General features: G+C 45.8%; 1 protein-coding gene across 1 annotated transcript in view; it reads left to right on the forward strand.

Moving 5' to 3' along the window:
* Positions 1 to 20,996, forward strand: part of LOC137373880 (protein FAM98B-like) — a 66,257-nt gene that overhangs the window by 40,172 nt on the left and 5,089 nt on the right. The window contains exon 7 of the mRNA XM_068039407.1: positions 1,793 to 1,960. Within this exon, the coding sequence (XP_067895508.1) occupies positions 1,793 to 1,960 (168 nt within the window). The remainder of the gene's footprint in view (positions 1 to 1,792; positions 1,961 to 20,996) is intronic.

Genomic DNA, 20,996 nt, shown 5'->3' on the forward strand with positions numbered 1-20,996 from the left:
CTCCCTTTTACCTCTTATTTTTCCAAGTATCTTTGGGATGTTTTTTGTATCTTCTACAGTGAAGACACCTTTTTGTAATTTCCGCATAAACTTCTTTGCTTTATTAATTAAGGCCCTTGTGTCATATTCTGGTTATGATATTTTGTGAATCTAAGCTGCACCTTTTCCCTTGTTCCCAATATAATTTCGACAATCCGGCTTTTAAGATTGCACACAGTACGCCAGCTGAGCCCTAACCGTTGTGTTTTATTATCGCCTTTCTTTTCATTCATTGCCAGTATATTTAAACAAAGTGGCTCCTGACAACGCAGCCAAGTGCCAATGTCATGAGTGCATTCCTAGCTGTGCGCATGCGTAGAACAGTTTCTTCCTGCCAGTATGGTGCTTGGCATATGCAACCTACGTCAGCACCCGGCTGGCCAGGATTAATTCACGCATGTACTCTAAAACGTCATCCCGTGCTGGAACCGGGCCGCTTACTCCCTGCCTTGCTGCTTCTCCCCCTTCGGCTGATCGCTCCCCGCCTCGCCACCCGAAGAAGCGAGGGGAGGAGAATGAACCGTTGAAGTGGCGGAGGGGAGAGACGTGGCGAGCAGACGAGCGTGGGAGGGAGTAGCAAAGAGAAGCGTGATGGCTTCTATCTGAATATTATATCCCAGAAAACATTTGCACTGCTATAATTGTGCAAGAGAATAAGCCACATGAATCTTATTTCCAAAACCAATATGTTAGAATAATGAGCATCATACAAAGAGCTAATTGAAAGATGCCTTACAATGCGATTACCTGGTTCAGTACTAGCACAGGTACTGTTGGGGTGGGATGGAGGCGGCGATCGCAGCCACTGGGGATTTGGGTTTAAGGCTGCGTTTACCTTTTGTGACAAATTGAGCAGCACCATCTTTATTACTGGCAGCTGACTGAGGTGTCACAGACAGTGATGTTTCTGTGGATGAGGCTGCATTTGTGCATGTGCCAGTACTGTGCCACCTAGTGGTTGCATTGTCAGCAAATGCAGCCCTATTTAAAACCGAAAATCCTATTTGCCACCTGCATGCTTGGTTTTGAAATCTCTATAATTGCACTTGAAGATTTTGTTGAGAATTTGATGTGTTTCAACTTGCTGTTCTTTTTTCCAGAATGTGTTTATTTCAGATTTAACTAATGAGCTGTATATGCCTCCTCCTTTATTCTCTCTGTCTTCTTGGAGTTTCCCGCACAGTTTGCCTTGGCCAATTTTTCTCCGTGTTCAAATCATTTATGTAAATGGAGAAAGAAAGGTCCCAACTCTGATCCTTGAGGTTGCACTGCTGACTACCTCTCACCAATCTGAGATATTCACTTGCCCCTATTCTGTGCTTTAATATCCTTCAGCTATCCACGTTGTAACTTCTCCTTTGAAACATTAGGGCTATTTTGCAAGCTTTATGCTGCATATTCATAGAGGACCCACCCTCCATGCTGGGGTCCATTCTATGAATTTAAATTGCACCTCTAGTTTAGAAAACCAGAGCCATCCGTACCCTTTGGTTAATAACATTTTTATTTCCTGTATATTTGTCAGCTAAACTGTTTCCAGTTTAACTAGTCAGTCTTTCAGCTGAGCAGAGCAATTGATTTTGATTAATATACTGGAAATATAAGCCAACAGTGTTCGAAATTTCAAGAAACCATTCTAATCATGAATGAATACGTAAATTTCCAAGAATATTTTCAATGAAGTTGACGATCAGAAAAAAACAATTGTAATTAGTAATTACAGAAAAATAAAACTTAGAATTTTGTTTTCTAGGCAAATACAGACAATATGGCAAAGGTTTATCAACCAAAAAGGCACACTTTGTCACTTCTATCTACTATAACTCTAGCACATCTTTTGGCTGCCCGTGAGGACTTATCCAAGATCATGAAGACCAGCAGTGGTTCTTTAAGAGAACGGACATCCTGTGCCATTAACAAGGTAGGGCTGTTCATTTAAGCAACCTTTACTTTAGAATTTGGACAGCATGCATGAAGTGATGCATCACTCCAGATGGTGCAGTGGAGCCAGTAACTGCAAAAGACAGTTTCACACTTGTATTTCCGCATGACTTTTTTAATTCATTCACAGGATGTGGGCATTGCTAGCATGACCAGATTAATTGCCCTTGAGAAAGTTGTGGTGAGCCACTGCCTTGAACTGCTGCAGTCTGTTTGGTGACAGTACTCCCACAGTGCTGTTAGGGAGGGAGTTCCATGATTCTGACCCAGCAACGATGAAGGAATAGTGATATACTTCCAAATCAGGATGGTCTGTGACTTGAAAGTGGTGGTGTTCCTAACACCTGCTGCCTTTGTCCTTCTAGGTGGTAGATGTCATGAGTTTGTGAGGTGCTGTCAGAAGCCTTGGCAAGTTGCTGCAGTGCATCTTGTAGATGGTACGCACTGCAGCCACGTTGTGCTGGTGATGGAGAGAGTAAATGCTAAGGTGAAATGTGAATGAGGTGCTAATCAAGATGGATGCTTTGTCCTGGATAATGTTGAACATCTTTCATGTTGGAACTACACTCATTCAGGCAAGTCGGGAGTATTTCGTCACATTCCTCCCTTATGCCTTGTAGATTGTGGACAGACATTGTGGAGTCAGGAGGTGAGTCACTTGCTGCAGAATACTCAACAACCTTGGACCTTGGATGTTGATGTTGGGGGTTTCTAATCCATCTCTCTCCCTGGCAACTGTCTTGAGGTTAAACCAGACTCTTCGCAACCTTGGTGTCATATTTGACCTCGGTGAGTTTCTGACCACATATTTGCGCCATAACTAAGACCACCTTTTTGCACCTCCTTGACATCACCCAACTTTGCTCCTGCCTCAGCTCATCTTATGTTGAAACTCCTCATTCATGCCCTTGTTACCTCAGGACTCGACTATTCCGATGCGCTTCTGGCTGGTCTCCCACATTCTGCCCTCTCTAAACTTGAGGTCATCCAAAACTCTGCTGCTCATGTCCTAATTCACATCAAGTCCTGCTCACCCGTCACCCACGTGCGCACTGATCTACATTGGCTTCCGTTCAAGCAGCATCTTGATTTTTAAATTCTCATCATTGTTTTCAGATCTATCCATCATCTCTCCCCTCCCTATCTCTGTAATCTCCTGCAGCGCCAAAACCTTCCGAGATATTTGCGCTAATCTGATTCTGGCCTCTTGAGTATCCCCGTTTTAATTGCTCCACCATTGGTGGCAGCATCATCAGTTGCCTAGGCCCTAAGCTCTGGAATTCCCTTCACACCCCTCCGTGTCTCTACCTTAATTTCCTCCTTTAAGACACTCCTTAAAACCTACCTCTTTGACAAAGCTTTTCTTGCTTATCTTATGTGGCTCAGTGTCATATTTTGTTTTGTAATGCCCTGTGAAGCACCTTGGGACATTTTATTACGTTAATGGTGCAGTATCAACATAAGTTGTTGATTCGACGATAGTAATGCTATTGAATGTCAAGTGGCTGTGGTAAGACTCTTTCTTGTTGGAGATGGTCATTATTTGGTACTTAAGTGGCACGTAACATGTGAGCCATACATCAACTCAGGCCTGAACGATGTCCAGATCTAGCTGCATGTGGGCACAGACGGCTTCATTATCTGAGGGGTTGCAGATGGAACTGAACACTGCAATCGTACACGAACATCCTCAAGTCTGATCTTTTATGATGGAGGGAAGGTTATTAAGCAACTGAAGTTGGTTGGGCCTAGGACACTGCCCTGAAGAACTCCTGTAGCAGTGACCTGGGAATGAGATGATTGGTGTCCAACAACCACAACCATCTTCCTTTGTGCTAGCTATGACTCCAACCAGTGGAGAGTTTTCCCGCTGATTCCTATTGATGCCTATTTTAATAGGGCGGCTCGATGCCACACTTGGTCAAACTCTGCTTCGATATCAAGGGCAGTCACACTCACTTCACCTCTGGAATTCACCTCTCTTGTCCAAGTTTAGACTAAGGCTGTAATGAGGTCGGAAGCTGAGTGGAATTCAAACTGAGCATCGGTGAGAAAATAATTTGTGAGGAAGTGCCGCTTGACAACACTGTCAATGACCCCTTCCATCACTTTGCTGATGATTGAGAGTAAGCTGATGGGGCAGTAATCGGCCAGGTCACATTTGTCTTGCTTTTTGTGGGTAGGACACACCTGATCAATTGGCAGATATCCATTCACCAAAATCAGGAAGCAGGAGACAATCTGTGATCCACAACTGTTTTATTCTCAATCCACTGTTCAGTACAAATACCAGTTTCCACTCTTCCCTTCTGGGCTAACTCCCTGTACAGAAGTAACTCCCCTGACTAGGCAAAAACCGAGCCCTTAAATACAAGCTGCAAGAGAGCAAGTGATGCTCATATTAACTTTGAAGTAAATCCTGGTTAATTAAAGGGACAAGCATTTTCAACATTGTCACACCCGAGCAATTTTCCACTTTGTCGGGTAGATACCAACGTTGCAGTTGTAGTGGGATGGTTTGGCTAGTTCTGGAGCGCAAGCGTTCAGCATTACGGCCGGAATGTTATTGGGGCCTGTAGACTATGTTGTAAACAGTGAGCTCGGCCATTGCTTGATGTCATGTGGAGTGAATCGAATTGTCTGAAGACTGGCTTCTCTGATGGTGGGAACCTCAGGAGGAGGCCGAGGTGGATCATCAACTCAGCACTTCTGCCTGAAGAAGTTTACAAGAGCTTCAGCCTTTCTTTTTAGCATGGGCTGCTCCGTGATTGAGGTTGGGGATGTTCATGGAGCCTCCTTCTCCAGTTAGTAGTTAAATTGTCTGCCACTATTCATGACTGTATGTGGCAAAACTGCAGAGCTTTGATCTGATCTGTTGGTTATGGGATGACATCTTTGTCTATAGCTTACTGCATCCGTTGTTGGTTCTGCTGTTTACATGCACGTAAGCATGTGTTGTACCTTTTAGCAGGTTGGCAATTCATTTTTTCGTATGCTTGATGCTGCTCCTGGTATGCATCTCTACAGTACACTCCCTGTCTTGATGGTAGTGGTAGAGAGAGATGTGCTGGACCATGAGGTTGCAGATTGTGGGGGAATACAATTCTGCTGTGCTGCTGATGGCCCATAGCCCCTCACAGATGCCCGGTTTTGAGCTGCTCGATTTGTTCTGAACCTATCCTGGCACTTTGGGAGTACCTTTGCCACATGGACTGCAGCGGTTCAAGAAGGCGGCTCACCACCACCTTTTCAGGGCACTAAGGGCGCGTGATAGTGCCACACAACATGATGGAAAGCTGTCCCATAAACTAGTCAAGCAACAGCTTGCTGGAGGATGTCCTCAGTCTGAAGTCAGGACTTTGTCTCCACGAGGTCAGTGCGGTGGTCACTCATACCAATGCTGTCATAGTCGGAGGTTTTTCCCTCCTGTTGGCATTTTTGCCATCTGGCAGCTATGACTTGGTTAGTAATAGTGCTGCTGAGCCATTCTTGATGGACATTGAAGTCCCCCACCCAGAGTACATACTGTGCCCTTGCTGCCTTCTGTGCTTTTTCCAAGTAGTGTTCAACATGTGGGGAGTATTGATTCATCAGCTGAGGGAGGACAGTAGGTTGTAATCAGCAGAGCTTTTTTTCGTCCGTGTTTTACCTGATGCCATGAAACTTCATGAGCTCCATGTCAATGTTGAAGACTTGCAGGGCCTCCCAACTGTCTAGCACTACGCTGCCATCTTTGGGTGAGTCTTTGTTAGTCATTATGGCACAGAAGGAGGCCATCCAGCCCACCAAGTCCATGCCGGCTCTGTAGAGCAATTCAATCAGTCCCATTCCTCCACACTATCCCCGTAGCCCTGCAAGTTTATTTCCCTCAAGTGTCTAACCAATCTCCTTTTGAAATCTCCACTTCCACCACCCTCATAAGCTGGGAGTTCCAGGTCATTGCCACTCGCTGTGTTAAAGAAAAATTCTTCCTCACATCCTCCCCCTATATCTCTTAACCAAAACCTTAAATCTGTGTCTCCTAGTCCCTTGAAGAGCCCTTTCCTATCCTGAGTGGTGTGAAACAGGGCTGTGTTCTCGCACCCACACTTTTTGGGATTTTCTTCTCCCTGCTGCTTTCACATGCGTTCAAATCCTCTGAAGAAGGAATTTTCCTCCACACAAGATCAGGGGGCAGGTTGTTCAACCTTGCCCGTCTAAGAGCGAAGTCCAAAGTACGGAAAGTCCTCATCAGAGAACTCCTCTTTGCTGACGATGCTGCTTTAACATCTCACACTGAAGAATGCCTGCAGAGTCTCATCGACAGGTTTGCGTCTGCCTGCAATGAATTTGGCCTAACCATCAGCCTCAAGAAAACGAACATCATGGGGCAGGATGTCAGAAATGCTCCATCCATCAATATTGGCGACCACGCTCTGGAAGTGGTTCAAGAGTTCACCTACCTAGGCTCAACTATCACCAGTAACCTGTCTCTAGATGCAGAAATCAACAAGCGCATGGGTAAGGCTTCCACTGCTATGTTCAGACTGGCCAAGAGAGTGTGGGAAAATGGCGCACTGACACGGAACACAAAAGTCCGAGTGTATCAGGCCTGTGTCCTCAGTACCTTGCTCTACGGCAGCGAGGCCTGGACAACGTATGCCAGCCAAGAGCGACGTCTCAATTCATTCCATCTTCGCTGCCTTCGGAGAATACTTGGCATCAGGTGGCAGGACTATATCTCCAACACAGAAGTCCTTGAAGCGGCCAACATCCCCAGCTTATACACACTACTGAGTCAGCGGCGCTTGAGATGGCTTGGCCATGTGAGCCGCATGGAAGATGGCAGGATCCCCAAAGACACATTGTACAGCGAGCTCGCCACTGGTATCAGACCCACCGGCCGTCCATGTCTCCGTTATAAAGACGTCTGCAAACGCGACATGAAATCGTGTGACATTGATCACAAGTCGTGGGAGTCAGTTGCCAGCATTCGCCAGAGCTGGCGGGCAGCCATAAAGACAGGGCTAAATTGTGGCGAGTCGAAGAGACTTAGTAGTTGGCAGGAAAAAAGACAGAGGCGCAAGGGGAGAGCCAACTGTGCAACAGCCCCAACAAACAAATTTCTCTGCAGCACCTGTGGAAGAGCCTGTCACTCCAGAATTGGCCTTTATAGCCACTCCAGGCGCTGCTTCACAAACCACTGACCACCTCCAGGCGCGTATCCATTGTCTCTCGAGATAAGGAGGCCCAAAAGAAGAGTCCCTTGAACCAAAAACTAATGGGAACAACTTTTCTTTGTCAACCTTATCTAAACCTGTCATAATCTTGTAGATTTCTATCAGATCTCCCCCAACCTCTATTGCTCCAAGGAAAACAACCTCAGCTTCTCCAACCTAACCTTATAGCTAAATTCCCTCATTTCTTGAATCATTCTGCTAAATGTCCTCTGCACCCTCTCAAGGACCTTCAAATCCTTCCTAAAGTGTGGTGATTAGGAGGGCGAAAAGGGGCCATGAGATTTCCCTGGCAGGTAAGATAAAGGAGAATCCTAAAAGATTCTATAAGTATATTAAGAGTTAAAGGGTAGCTAGGGAGAGAGATCCCTCACTGATCCCTTAAGGATCAGTGTGGTAATCTATGTGTGGAGCCACGGGAAATGGGAGAGGTCTTAAATGAATACTTCTCGTCTGTATTTACCATGGAGAAGGTCATGGAAGCTAGTGAGTTCAAGGGAGGGAACAGCGATATCCTGGAGCATATCAACATTACAAAGGAGGAGGTGTTGGAGGTTTTGAAGCGCATTAAGGTGGATAAATCCCCAGGGCCTGACCAGGTGTATCCTAGGATGCTATGGGAAGCAAGGGAGGAGATTGCTGGTGCCCTGGCAGGGATTTTTGTATCATCGTTAGCCACGGGTGAGGTACCGGAAGACTGGAGGATAGCTAATGTTGTGTCTTTCTTTAAGAAGGGCAGCAGGGATAAGCCAGGGAACTACAGGCTGGTGAGCCTTACATCAGTGGTGGGAAAGTTATTGGAAGGGAATCTGAGAGACAGGATTTATATGCATTTGGAAGGGCAAGGTCTGATTGGGGATAGTCAGCATGGCTTTGTGCATGGGAAATCATGTCTCACGAATTTGATTGAAGTTTTTTGAAGAGGTGACCAAGAGGATTGACGAGGGCAGGGCGGTGGACATTGTCCACATGGACTTTAGCAAGGCCTTTGACAAGGTCCCGCATGGTAGGCTGGTCCGGAAGGTTTGAACAAATGGGATCCAGGGTGTGCTAGCCATTTGGATACAAAATTGGCTTGGTGATAGGAGGCAGAGGGTGGTAGTGGAGGGTTGTTTTTCAAATTGGAGGCCGGTGACCAGTAGTGTGCCGCAGGGATCGGTGCTGGGCTCTCTGTTGTTTGTTATATATATTAATGACTTGGATGTGAATATAGGGGGCATGATTATTAAGTTTGCAGATGACACCAAAATTGGTGGTATAGTGGACAGTGAAGAAGGTTGTCTAAGGTTACAACAGGATATAGATAAACCGGGAAAGTGGGCAAGGGATTGCCAAATGGAATTTAATGCAGACAAGTGCAAAGTGATGCATTTTGGGAAGTTCATCCAGGGCAGGACAAAAACAATGACTGGCAGGGCCCTGGGGAGTGTTGTTGAGCAGAGAGACCTTGGGGTGCAAGTACATAGTTCCCTGAAAGTGGCAACACAGGTAGACAGGGTAATGAAGAAGGCGTATGGCATGCTTGCCTTCATCGGCCGAGGCATTGAGTGCAAGTGTTGGGACGTCATATTACAGTTGTATACAACGTTGGTTAGGCCGCATTTGGAGTACTGTGTGCAGTTCTGGTCGCCACACAACAGGAAAGATGTGATTAAGTTAGAGAGGGTGCAGAAAAGATTCACAAGGATGTTGCCTGGTTTGGAGGGCTTGGGTTATAAAGAGAGATTGGATAGGCTGGGTCTGTTTTCCCTGGAGCGAAGGAGGCTGAGAGGGGACATGATAGAGGTATATAAAATTATGAAAGGCATAGATAGGGTAGATAGCCAGAGTCTGTTTCTCATGGTAGGGGTGACTAAAACTAGAGGGCATAGATTTAATGTGAGAGGGAGGAGGTTTAAAGGGGATCAAAGGGGTAAATTTTTCACACAAAGAATAGTGGGTATCTGGAATGAGCTGCCAGAGGAGGTGGTGGAGGCAGGAACAATAGCAACATTTAAGAGGTATCTGGACAGGTACTTGAATGAGCAAGGCATAGAGGGATATGGAATCAATGCAGGCAGGTGGGATTAGTATAGATAGGCATGGTCGGCTTGGACACGGTGGGCCGAAGGGCCTGTTGCTATGCTGTACGACTCTATCTCTAGTTGTGGCCTAATCAGAGCTTTATGAAGGTTCATCACAGCTTCCTTGCATTTGTGCACAATACCTCTATTTATGAAACCCAAGATCCTATATGCTTTGTTAAATACTCTCTCAATATGTCCTTCCACCTTCAAAGACCTATGCACATGAACTCCCAGGTCTTCTATCTCTATACTTTCTTTCTTTGGCCTCCTTGTCTTGAGAGACAATGGGTAAGCGCCTAGTGGTGGCCAGTGGTTTGTGAAGCAGCGCCTGGAGTGGCTATAAAGGCCAATTCTAAAGTGACAGACTCTTCCACAGGCGCTGCAGATAAAATGGGAGGCGGTGGCGTAGTGATATAGTCACTGGAATAGTGACCCAGGGTATTGCTCTGGGGACCTGCTGAGTGAATCCAGCATTTCTTGTTTTTGTTGTTATTGCTCTGGGGATATGGGTTCAAATCCCACCACAGCAGAAGGTGGAATTTGAATTCAATTAATAAATCTGGAATTAAAAAGCTAGTCTAATGATGGCCATGAAACCATTGTCAATTGTTGTAAAAACCCATCTGGTTCACTAATGTCCTTTAGGGAAGGAGATCTGCTGTCCTAACCTGGTCTGGCCGACATGTGACTCCAGAGCCACAGCCCTCTGAAATGGCCTAGCAAGCCACTCAGTTAGGGCAATTAGGGATGGGCAGTAAATGTTGGCCTGGCCAGCGACGCCCACATCCCATGAATGAATAAAAAAAAAAATTGGTTGTTGGGACTGTTACGCAGTTGGCTCTCTCCTTACACTTCTGTTTTTTTTCCTGCCAACTGCTAAGTCTCTTCGACATGCTGCTCTGTAGCCCCGCCTTTATGGCTGTCTGCCAGCTCTGGCAATCATTGGCAACTAACTCCCCCGACTTGTGGTCACTTCATGTCACGTTTGCAGACGTCTTTAAAGTGGAGACATGGACGGCCGGTGGGACTGATACCAGTGACGAGCTCGCTGTACAACGCGTGCTTGGGGATCCTGCTATCTTCCATGTGGCCAAGCCATCTCGAGCGCCGCTGGCTCAGTAGGGTGTATATGCTGGAGATGTTGGCCGCCTCGAGGACTTCTGCATTGGAGATACGGTCCTGCCACCTGATGCCAAGGATTCTCCGGAGGCAGCAAAGGTGGAATGAATTGAGACGTCGCTCTTGGCTGACATACGTTGTCGCTGCCGTAGAGCAAGGTACTGAGGACACAGGCTTGATACACTCAGACTTGTGTGTTCCGTGTCAGTGATCCATTTTCCCACACTCTCTTGGCCAGTCTGGACTTAGCAGCAGACGCCTTTCCCATGCGCTTGTTGATTTCTGCATCAAGAGACAGGTTACTGGTGATAGTTGAGCCTAGGTAGGTGAACTCTTGAACCACTTCCAGAGCGTGGTCGCCGATATTGATGGATGACGCATTTCTGACGTCCTGTCCCATGATGTTCGTTTTCTTGAGGCTGATGGTTAGGCCAAATTCGTTGCAGGCAGCCGCAAACCTGTCGATGAGTCTCTGCAGACACTCTTCTGTGTGGGATGTTATTGCAACATCGTCAGCAAAGCGGAGTTCCCTGATGAGGACCTTCCATACTTTGGTCTTTGCTCTAAGACGGGCAAGGTTGAACAACCTGCCACCTGATCTTGTGTGAAGGGAAATTCCTTCTTAAGACTTGAACGCATGTGAGAGCAGCAGGGAGAAGAAGATCCCAAACAGGGTAGGTGGGAGAACTCAGCCCTGTTTTACGCCACTCAGGATAGGAAAGGGGTCTGATGAGGCACCACTATGCTGAATTGTGCCTTTTATATTGTCATGGAATGAGGCGATGATACTTAGTAGCTTTGGTGGACATCCGATCTTTGCTAGTAGTCTGAAGAGACCATGTCTGCTGACGAGGTCAAAGGCTTTGGTGAGATCTATGAAAGCAATGTAGAGGGGCATCTGTTGTTCGTGGCATTTCTCCTGTAGCTAGCGAAGGGAGAACAGCATGTTAATGGTGGATTTCTCTGCTCGAAAGCCGCACTGTGGCTCAGAGTAGACATGCTCAGCCAGCTTCTGGACCTGTTTCAAGCGACTCGAGCGAAGACTTTCCCCACTATTCTGAGCAGGGAGATTCCACGGTAGTTGTTGCAGTCACCGTGGTCACCATTATTCTTGTAGAGGGTGATGATATTGTCATCGCGCATGTCCTGTGGTACTGCTCCCTCATCCCAGCACAGGCAGAGCAGTTCATGGAGTGCTGAGAGTATAGCAGGCTTGGCACTCTTGATTATTTCAGGGGTAATGCCTTCCTTTCCAAGGGCTTTTCCACTGGTTAGAGAATCAATGGCATCACTGAATTCCGATTGTGTTGGCTGTTTGTCCAGCTCATCCATGACTGGCAGAGGCTGGGCTGCATTGAGGGCGGTATCGGTGACAACATTTTCCCTGGAGTACAATTCTAGGTAGTGCTCCACCCAGCGGTCCATTTGCTTGTGTTGGTCAGTGATCGTGTCCCCTGATTTAGGCTTGGGGGGGGTGGTGGAATCTTCTTGGTGGTTGGTTCAAAGGCTCTCTTAATGCCATCATAAATTCCTCTGATGTTTCCAGTGTCGGAGGCCAGCTGAATGACTGCATAGGTGTTGCAAGTAGTTATTTGCCCAGCGCCTGGCTGTTCTTTGTGCAGCGCTTCTGGCTACTTTAAGTGCCACGGATGTTAACTCACTGGGGGCTTTCTTGTCGTTCAACAGTGCAGTGCGTTTTGCGGCTATGACAGGTTCCAGCTCTTCAAAGTGAGATTGAAACCAGTCTGCATTCTGCTTCTCACGTTTGCCATACGTGGACGTTGCTGAGTCACAGATTGCATCTCTGATATGGGCCCACTTGGTCTCTGCAACCCCTGTAGGAGTGTTTTGAAGGGCTTTTTCAAGTGAATTTAGAAACTTCTGTAACAGCTGTGGATAAGAAATTCTGTTAGTGTTGATGCGCGGGCGGCCCTTCTGCTTGGAGTGATGTAGCTTCTTTGGTTTGATTCTAACTTTGCTGCACGCCAGGGAGTGGTCGGTGTCGTAGTCCGCACTGTGGCAGCTGCGTGTGATTTGGACGCTGTTTATAGAGACTTGCCTTGTGACAATGAGGTCCAGCTGGTGCCAACGACATGATCTTGGGTGCCTCCATGAAACCTGGTGACAGGGTTTAGTGTGAAAGAACGAGTTGGTGATGCAGAGGTTGTGATAGGTACACAACTCCAGCAGGCAGAGCTGGAGTCTCCAGCAATTAAAGATTAATCTTCAGAACACTGCTGCGAGCACACACACAAAAAAACCATGGTGTGTATTTTCAATTTTTTCAGTCTACTGGGAGCTCGACAGGGAGGAGCAGGTGGCCCGAGTGCCCATGAGGTGGTCATCGAGGCTCAGTGCCTCAATCCGGTCTCGATCGCCCTTCCGCTGTCACTGCTGGGAGCCAGGAAGAAGAGCTGGATGGCAACCACGAGCGCAGCGTCAGCCTGGAGGATGTGCAGGCAATGGGCTGGCCCGCTTGCTAGGGTCACGACCCCCGCCGGACGCCTCCCCCCTCCCCGTCTTCCAGTTTAGAAGTTCTACTTTAAATTGTTCTTTGCTCTTCTGTATTACTAATCTAAACCTTGTGATATGATGATACTCTTATATAAGTGTTCTCCCACAGACACTTGGCCACCTAATTCCCCAACAGTGCCTCCTTCCTAGTTGGACCCAGAACATATGGTCTAGAAAGTTCTACAGAACACATTCAGAAATTCCTCCTCCCCTTTCCTTTTACTTTAACATTATCTCAATCGATATTTGGGTAATTGCACTAGAGAGGGTACAAGAGGAGATTTATGAGGATGTTGCCAGGACTGGAAAAATGCAGCTATGAGAAAAGTTTGGATAGGCTGGGCTTGTTCTCCTTGGAACAGAGAAGGCTGAGGGGAGATGTACAAAATTTTGAGGGGCCTGGATAGAGTGGAGGTGAAGGGTCTGTTCACCTTAGCAGTGAGGTCAGTGACGCCGGGGCATAGATTTAAAGTGATTGGTAGAAAAAGTAGAGGGGAGATGAGGAAAAACTTTTTCACCCAGAGGGTGGTGATGGTCTGGAACTCCCAGCCTGAAAAGGTAGTTGAGGCAGAGACCCTCAACTCATTAAAAGGAGTTTTTTGTGTTTATTTTATTTTATGTTATCTTAGTTTGTTCAGTTGCCTACCCACTGTTTTTTTCATGTTTGTGCTTGTGGCTGTTCCGTTTTCAGTCCATTAACACCCTATCTGTACTAATGCTTTGTCTTTCAACACACCATTGACATATAGTTTGCCTTTGCTCCATGACCTTCTGGTCGGTTATTCTCTGTAACCTTGTCCTATCTACACCTCCTTCGTTATCTCTTGCCCCACCCCCGCTTTACTTGCTTAAAACCTTTCACATTTCTAATATCTGCTAGTTCTGAAGAAGGGTCACTGACCTGAAACATTAACTGCTTCTCTCTCCACAGATGCTGCCAAACCTGCTGAGTATTTCCAGCATTTCTTGTTTTTATTTCAGATTTCCAGCATCTGCAGTCTTTTGCTTTTATCATTAAAAAGGAGTCTGGATATGCCCCTCAAGTGCCGTAAGCTCCAGGGCTACGGACCAAATGCTGGAAGGTGGGATTAGAATAGGTGGATTGTTTTTTGGTCAGCACAGACACAATGGGCCAAGTGGCCTCTTTCTGTGCCTTAAACTTTCTATTAAAGCTCCTCATTGCCACCACTTTATAGTTCTTGCACATCTATGATTTCTCTGCAGATTTGCTGCTCTATTTCTCTCTCACTATTTGGAGGCTTGTAGAATACCCCAGTGGCGTGATCATACCCTTTTTGCTCCTCAGCTCTAACCAAATGAATTCTCGCTTTGCCCCTTCAAGGACGTTCTCTTGTTCCCAACACTACAATGTGTTCCCTAATCAGTACTGCCAATTCAACTCCCTATTTTCTTCCCTATCTTTCCTGAACACTTTCTATCTGTCAATATTATGTGCCCAGTCCTCACCATTTGTAAGCCACGTTTCCATTATTGCCACTACATCATATTCCATCTTGGCTATTTGTGTTTGTAGCTCACCAACCATATTCAGCATACTTTGCACGTTTATTTACGTGCATTCTAGACCTGTCTTTGTATTCCTCATAGTCCTTAGTCTGCTCCTATCTAATATGGTACTACTTCATTCTCTAATATTATCCAACACTCTCACTCCTTTATGCCCTTTATTCCTCTTTTCTACTTTTATATGTTGGTGTCCAACCCCCTGCCAATTTAGTTTAAACCCTCCCAACCACACTAGTGAACCACCCCACGAGGACATTAGATCCAGTCTGGTTGGGGTGGGGTGCACCTGGTCTCTTTTGAATAGATGTCTTCTTCCCCAGAACTAGTTCCAATGCCCAAGAATCTGAAACCCTTCCTTCTGCAACATTCCTCAAGCCATGCATTGATCCTCCTTATCTTTCTATTTCTACTCTTGCTGGCATGTGGCACTGAGAGTAATCCAGAGATTAATATCTTCGATGTCCTACGTTTTAGGACAGGATGTACTGAGGGATGGTTATGGAGGTGTCTGGAAGTTGGCTGGGATTCTTTGTGCAAGACTGTCAGATTGCTGCTTGCTTAGTCTGTGGGACAGCTCTCCCCATTTTGGCACAAGTCCCCAGATGTTAGTTTTATTCTTATTATGCTTTATCATGCAGTTTTGAAACTACTGAGTGACTTGCTAGGTCATTTCAGAGGCCAACCATAATGCTATGGGTCTGGAGTCAAATATATGCCAGACCAGATAAGGTCAACAGATTTCTTTTCATTAGTGAACTGGTATCCTGAGTGGTGTGAAACAGGGCTGTGTTCTCGCACCCACACTTTTTGGGATTTTCTTCTCCCTGCTGCTTTCACATGCGTTCAAATCCTCTGAAGAAGGAATTTTCCTCCACACAAGATCAGGGGGCAGGTTGTTCAACCTTGCCCGTCTAAGAGCGAAGTCCAAAGTACGGAAAGTCCTCATCAGAGAACTCCTCTTTGCTGACGATGCTGCTTTAACATCTCACACTGAAGAATGCCTGCAGAGTCTCATCGACAGGTTTGCGTCTGCCTGCAATGAATTTGGCCTAACCATCAGCCTCAAGAAAACGAACATCATGGGGCAGGATGTCAGAAATGCTCCATCCATCAATATTGGCGACCACGCTCTGGAAGTGGTTCAAGAGTTCACCTACCTAGGCTCAACTATCACCAGTAACCTGTCTCTAGATGCAGAAATCAACATGCGCATGGGTAAGGCTTCCACTGCTATGTTCAGACTGGCCAAGAGAGTGTGGGAAAATGGCGCACTGACACGGAACACAAAAGTCCGAGTGTATCAGGCCTGTGTCCTCAGTACCTTGCTCTACGGCAGCGAGGCCTGGACAACGTATGCCAGCCAAGAGCGACGTCTCAATTCATTCCATCTTCGCTGCCTTCGGAGAATACTTGGCATCAGGTGGCAGGACTATATCTCCAACACAGAAGTCCTTGAAGCGGCCAACATCCCCAGCTTATACACACTACTGAGTCAGCGGCGCTTGAGATGGCTTGGCCATGTGAGCCGCATGGAAGATGGCAGGATCCCCAAAGACACATTGTACAGCGAGCTCGCCACTGGTATCAGACCCACCGGCCGTCCATGTCTCCGTTATAAAGACGTCTGCAAACGCGACATGAAATCGTGTGACATTGATCACAAGTCGTGGGAGTCAGTTGCCAGCATTCGCCAGAGCTGGCGGGCAGCCATAAAGACAGGGCTAAATTGTGGCGAGTCGAAGAGACTTAGTAGTTGGCAGGAAAAAAGACAGAGGCGCAAGGGGAGAGCCAACTGTGCAACAGCCCCAACAAACAAATTTCTCTGCAGCACCTGTGGAAGAGCCTGTCACTCCAGAATTGGCCTTTATAGCCACTCCAGGCGCTGCTTCACAAACCACTGACCACCTCCAGGCGCGTATCCATTGTCTCTCGAGATAAGGAGGCCCAAAAGAAAGAAAGAAAAAGTGAACTGGTTGTTACATAGCCACCATTACCGATGCTAGCTTTTCAGTCCATTTTTGTATAGATTCTTCAGGTCCTGTGGTGGGATTTGAACTTCTGTCTCCAGATAATAGTCCATGTCTCTGGACTATTAATCCATTAACATAAGTTCCTGGTTATATCCTACATTGTCAGGGAAAGTACTGAGCATATGCTAGTTGCTCCTTCCACAGAGAGGGGAAAGTCATCGGCAGAGCATTTAGGGTCATCCATTCGGAATAGAAAGATTTTATTTGCTTTTTTAAAAAAAAACTGAAATCACAATACAGAAAATCAAAAGCTTACTTTTATTTCAGGAATGTGGCTAATAAATTGCTTTTTATATGTACACCAAATAATTGCAACTGTGACTGAACATTTAAAACATAGAACACAAGAACATAAGAATTAGGAGCAGGAGTAGGCCCTTTGGCCCCTCGAGCCTGGTCCGCCATTCGATAAGATCATGGCTGATCTGATTGTGACCTCAACTTTATTTTCTTGTCTGTCCACCGCCCCCCCCCCCCCACCCCCAATAACCTTTTGACTACCTTGTCAATCAAAAATCTACCTAACTCTGCCTTGAATATATTCAATGAGCCAGCCTCCATTGATCTCTAGGGAGGATACTTCTACAGACTAACGACCCTCAGAGAAAAAATTTCTCCACATCTCAGTCTAAGTTAGGAGACTGCTTATTTTTAAACTCTGTCCCCTAGATCTATACTCCCCCAAAAGGGGAAACATCCTCTCAGCATCCACCCTGTCAAGTCCCCTCAGGATCTTGTAGGTTTCAATAAGATCACTTCTCATTCTTCTAAACTCCAATGAGTATAGGCCCAACCTGCTCAATCTTTCTTCATAAGACAACCACTTCATCCCAGGAATCAGTTGAGTGAACCTTCTCTGAACTGTTTCTAATGCAATTTTATTCTTCCTTAAGCAAGGAGACCAAAATTGTACACGGTACTCCAAATGTGCTCTCACTGAATGCCCTGTACAGCTGAAGCAAAACTTCCCTACTTTTACACTCTATTCCCCTTGCAATAAACACCAACATTCCATTTGCCTTCCTAATCACTTGCTGTACCTGCATACTAATTTTGTGATTCATGTACCAGGACACCCAGATCCCCCTGTACCATAGAGTTTTGCAATCTCTCTCCATTCAAATAACATGCTACTTTTCTGTTCTTCCTGCCAAAGTGGACAAGTTCACATTTTCCCACATTATACTCCATCTGCTAAATTTTTGCCCACTCACTTAACCTATCTAAAACCCTTTATAGACTCTTTATGTCCTCTTGACAGCTTACTTTCCTACCTATCTTTGTGTCATCAGCAAATTTGGCTACAATACATTTGGTCCCTTCATCCAAGTCATTGATATAGATTGTGACTAGTTGAGGCCCCAGCACTGATCCCTGTGGCACTCCGCTAGTAGCAACTTGCAAAATTGAAAATGCCCCATTTATCCCTACTCTCTGCTTTCTTTTAGCTAACCAATCCTCTATCCATGCTAATATGTTTACTCCTTACACATGAGCTCTTATTTTGTGTAGTAACCTTTGATGTGGCACCTTATTGAATGCCTTTTGGAAATCCAAGTACACCACATCTACAGGTTCTCCTTTATCCACCTTGCTTGTTACTTCCTCAAAGAACTCTAATAAATTAGTCAAACATGATTTCCCTTTCTCACAACCATGTTGATTCTGTCGGATTGTATTATGATTTTCTAAATGTCCTGCTTTTACCTCCTTAATTGATTCTAGCATTTTCTCTATGACAGATGTTAAGCTAACTGGCCTGTAGTTTCCTGCTTTCCATATTCCTCCTTTCTTGAATAGAGATGTTACATTTGTGATTTTCCAATCTGCTTGGGACCTTTCCAGAATCTAGGGAATTTTGGAAGCTCACAACCAATGGATCTACTATCTCTGTTGCCACTTTTAAGACCCGAGGATGCAAGCCATCAGGCCCAGGGGATTTGTTAGCCTTTAGTTCTGATAGTTTTCTCAGTACCTTTTTCCTAGTGATTGTGATTGTTTGTTTGTTTTAAGTTCCTCTCTCCCTTTTTACCTTTCTGATTTTGAAGTGTTCTTTGGATGTTTTTTGTGTCGTCTACAGTGAAGACAGAGGCAAAATACCTGTTCAACATGTCTGCCATTTCCTTGTTTCCCATTATTAATTCCCCAGTCTCGCCCTCTAAGGGACCAAAGCTCATTTTAGTTCCTCTTTTCCTTTTTAAATACTTGTAGAAACTCTTTGTTGCAGACAGATGGGAGATGATAGGGATGGTTTCCCCTCTTTTCGCTTCTCAACTGACTGAAGACAGCCTGTTTTTAAAAGTTGATTTAACCCCTAAGCGTTATAACGGTCAGCAGACAAATGACCGGGTTTTCTCATAAGTTTAAAAGAAAGATAAATGTTTCTTCTACAACACCTGAAAATATACGCAACTTCACCCATTATCGCGCACACACACAAGAAAAGATAGAGATTAAAAGATACAAAGTGATTCCTGACAACGCAGCCGGCCACTGACGTCATCAGGCTATGCCAAGGTGCGCACATGCGCAGACGGGCTCCTGCTCTCTGCATGTGTGCTGCGTTCCGACTTGCCAGGACTGGTTAGCGCATGCGCTGATGACGTCATCGCATGACATGTGCATCTTTGGGCAACGCGCCTGGTCGGCCTCTCCGCATGCGCTTTACGCGTATGGCAATGCAACGCCAATGGGTATTCACCCATGTGTCAAGCTCCGCTCCCCCCCCCCCCCCCGCTCTTTCCGGCCGCTCCGCTCCCCCCTTCGCTGCTCTTTCCGGCCGCTCCCCCTCACGTCCCCGGCCCACTCCACTCGCCCCGCCCACCCCCCCCCCCCCCCCCCCCCGTCCCACTCCGCTCCGCACCACCCCCCAACGTCCCCGGCCTGCTTGCTCGCTTTCTCCCTCCCGCCATTGTGTGCTGCCATGTGTTTAGGTTAGGTTTCCTTCGTGTGATTATTTGAGCAGCGCCTTATTTAGTCCTTCCACTGCAGCGCCACCTAGTGGTAGCATTGTCAGCAAACGCAACCTAAAAGATAACACGCATTTAAGGTCTGATGGTTTTAAAAACAGTTCGCTGTAAAACTTGCCCCAGGTGAAGAATTGAAACAGTATAGGCCTGGTTTTCCTTTTTCTCTGGTTCACTGAAAAGAAAAATTTGGAAGATTCAGGAGAATGGATGCATTGTTGCAGACTTTTCTTGTTATATCTCAATCACAGTTCAATGGCAAAAGCCTGGTTCGATTTCTCAGGTAGGGTTTTCAAGGCCAACTCGTCTCTGCCTACATGTAGTTTAAAGATGGTGATCTTAGGCAGGGTCTTTCCTCTTTGCTGAAATAAATGGAATTCTCACTTTTGACCTAATAACTTAATTAATCAACTCTGATTCTGCACCTATTGTTCCAGAACACACTGCTACTTTCATTTGATACTATCCTTAACTTACTTAGTTAGCCATAGATGGTGCATCCTTCTCAGAGTCCTTCTTTCTCAGTAGAATATACCTTTGCTGAAAGTTATGAAATATCTCCTTAAATGTCTGCCACTGCTTCTCTACTGTCCTACCTTTTAACCTATTTTCCCAGTTCACTTAGCCAACTCTATCCTCTTTCCCTTGTAATTGTCTTTAGTTAAGTTTAAGACATTAAGCTTAGAGTCACACTTCTCACCCTGAAACTGAATGTGAAATTCTATCATGTTATGAACTCTGTTGCCTTGAGGCTCCTTTACTATGAGGTCATTAATTAATCCTGTCTCATTGCACATTACCAGGTCTAAAATAGCCTGCTCCCTGGTTGGCAGTAGAACATACTGCTCTAAAAAATTTTCCCGAATACACTCTATGAACTTATCTTCCAGGCTATTTTGCCAACCTGATTCAGCCAATCTATGTGAAGATTAAAATCACCCATGATTATTTTGGTACCTTTCTTACAAGCCCACCTTATTTCTTCCTGTATACTCTGTCCTACAGTGTAGCTACTGTTCCGAGTCCTGTAAACTACTCCCACAAGTAACTTCTTACCTCTGCTACATCTTATCTCTACCTAAACTGATCCTACATCTTGATCTTCTGAACTAAGGTCATCTCTCACTATTGTACTAATGCCATCCTTAGAGCTACCCCACCACCTTTTCCTACTTTCCTGTCATTCCGAAATGTCAAATACCCGTGAATATTTAGGTCCCAGCCTTGGTCACCTTGCAACCATGTCTCTGAAATGGCTATCAGGTCATACATACTTATTTCTATTTGTGCTATCAATTCATCCATTTTGTTACAAATACTGCGCACATTCAGATACAGAGCCTTCAATTATGGCTTTTTACCATTCTTGCAAATTCTGGCCTTATCTGCCGGTGCACTCTTCAGTTTATACACTCTGTCCCTTCCTGCCACGTTTTGGTTGTCATTACCCATATCGCCACCCTGTTCTATTACCTTGTCCTTTCTCTTTAAATTACCACATCTTTTCTCAGGTGTTTCCTCCTCCCAACTGTTTAGTTTAAAGCTTTCTCTGCAGCCCCAGCCATACAACTCGCCAGA

Source organism: Heterodontus francisci, chromosome 9 (assembly GCF_036365525.1).
Source record: "Heterodontus francisci isolate sHetFra1 chromosome 9, sHetFra1.hap1, whole genome shotgun sequence".
Classification (NCBI taxonomy): domain Eukaryota; kingdom Metazoa; phylum Chordata; class Chondrichthyes; order Heterodontiformes; family Heterodontidae; genus Heterodontus; species Heterodontus francisci.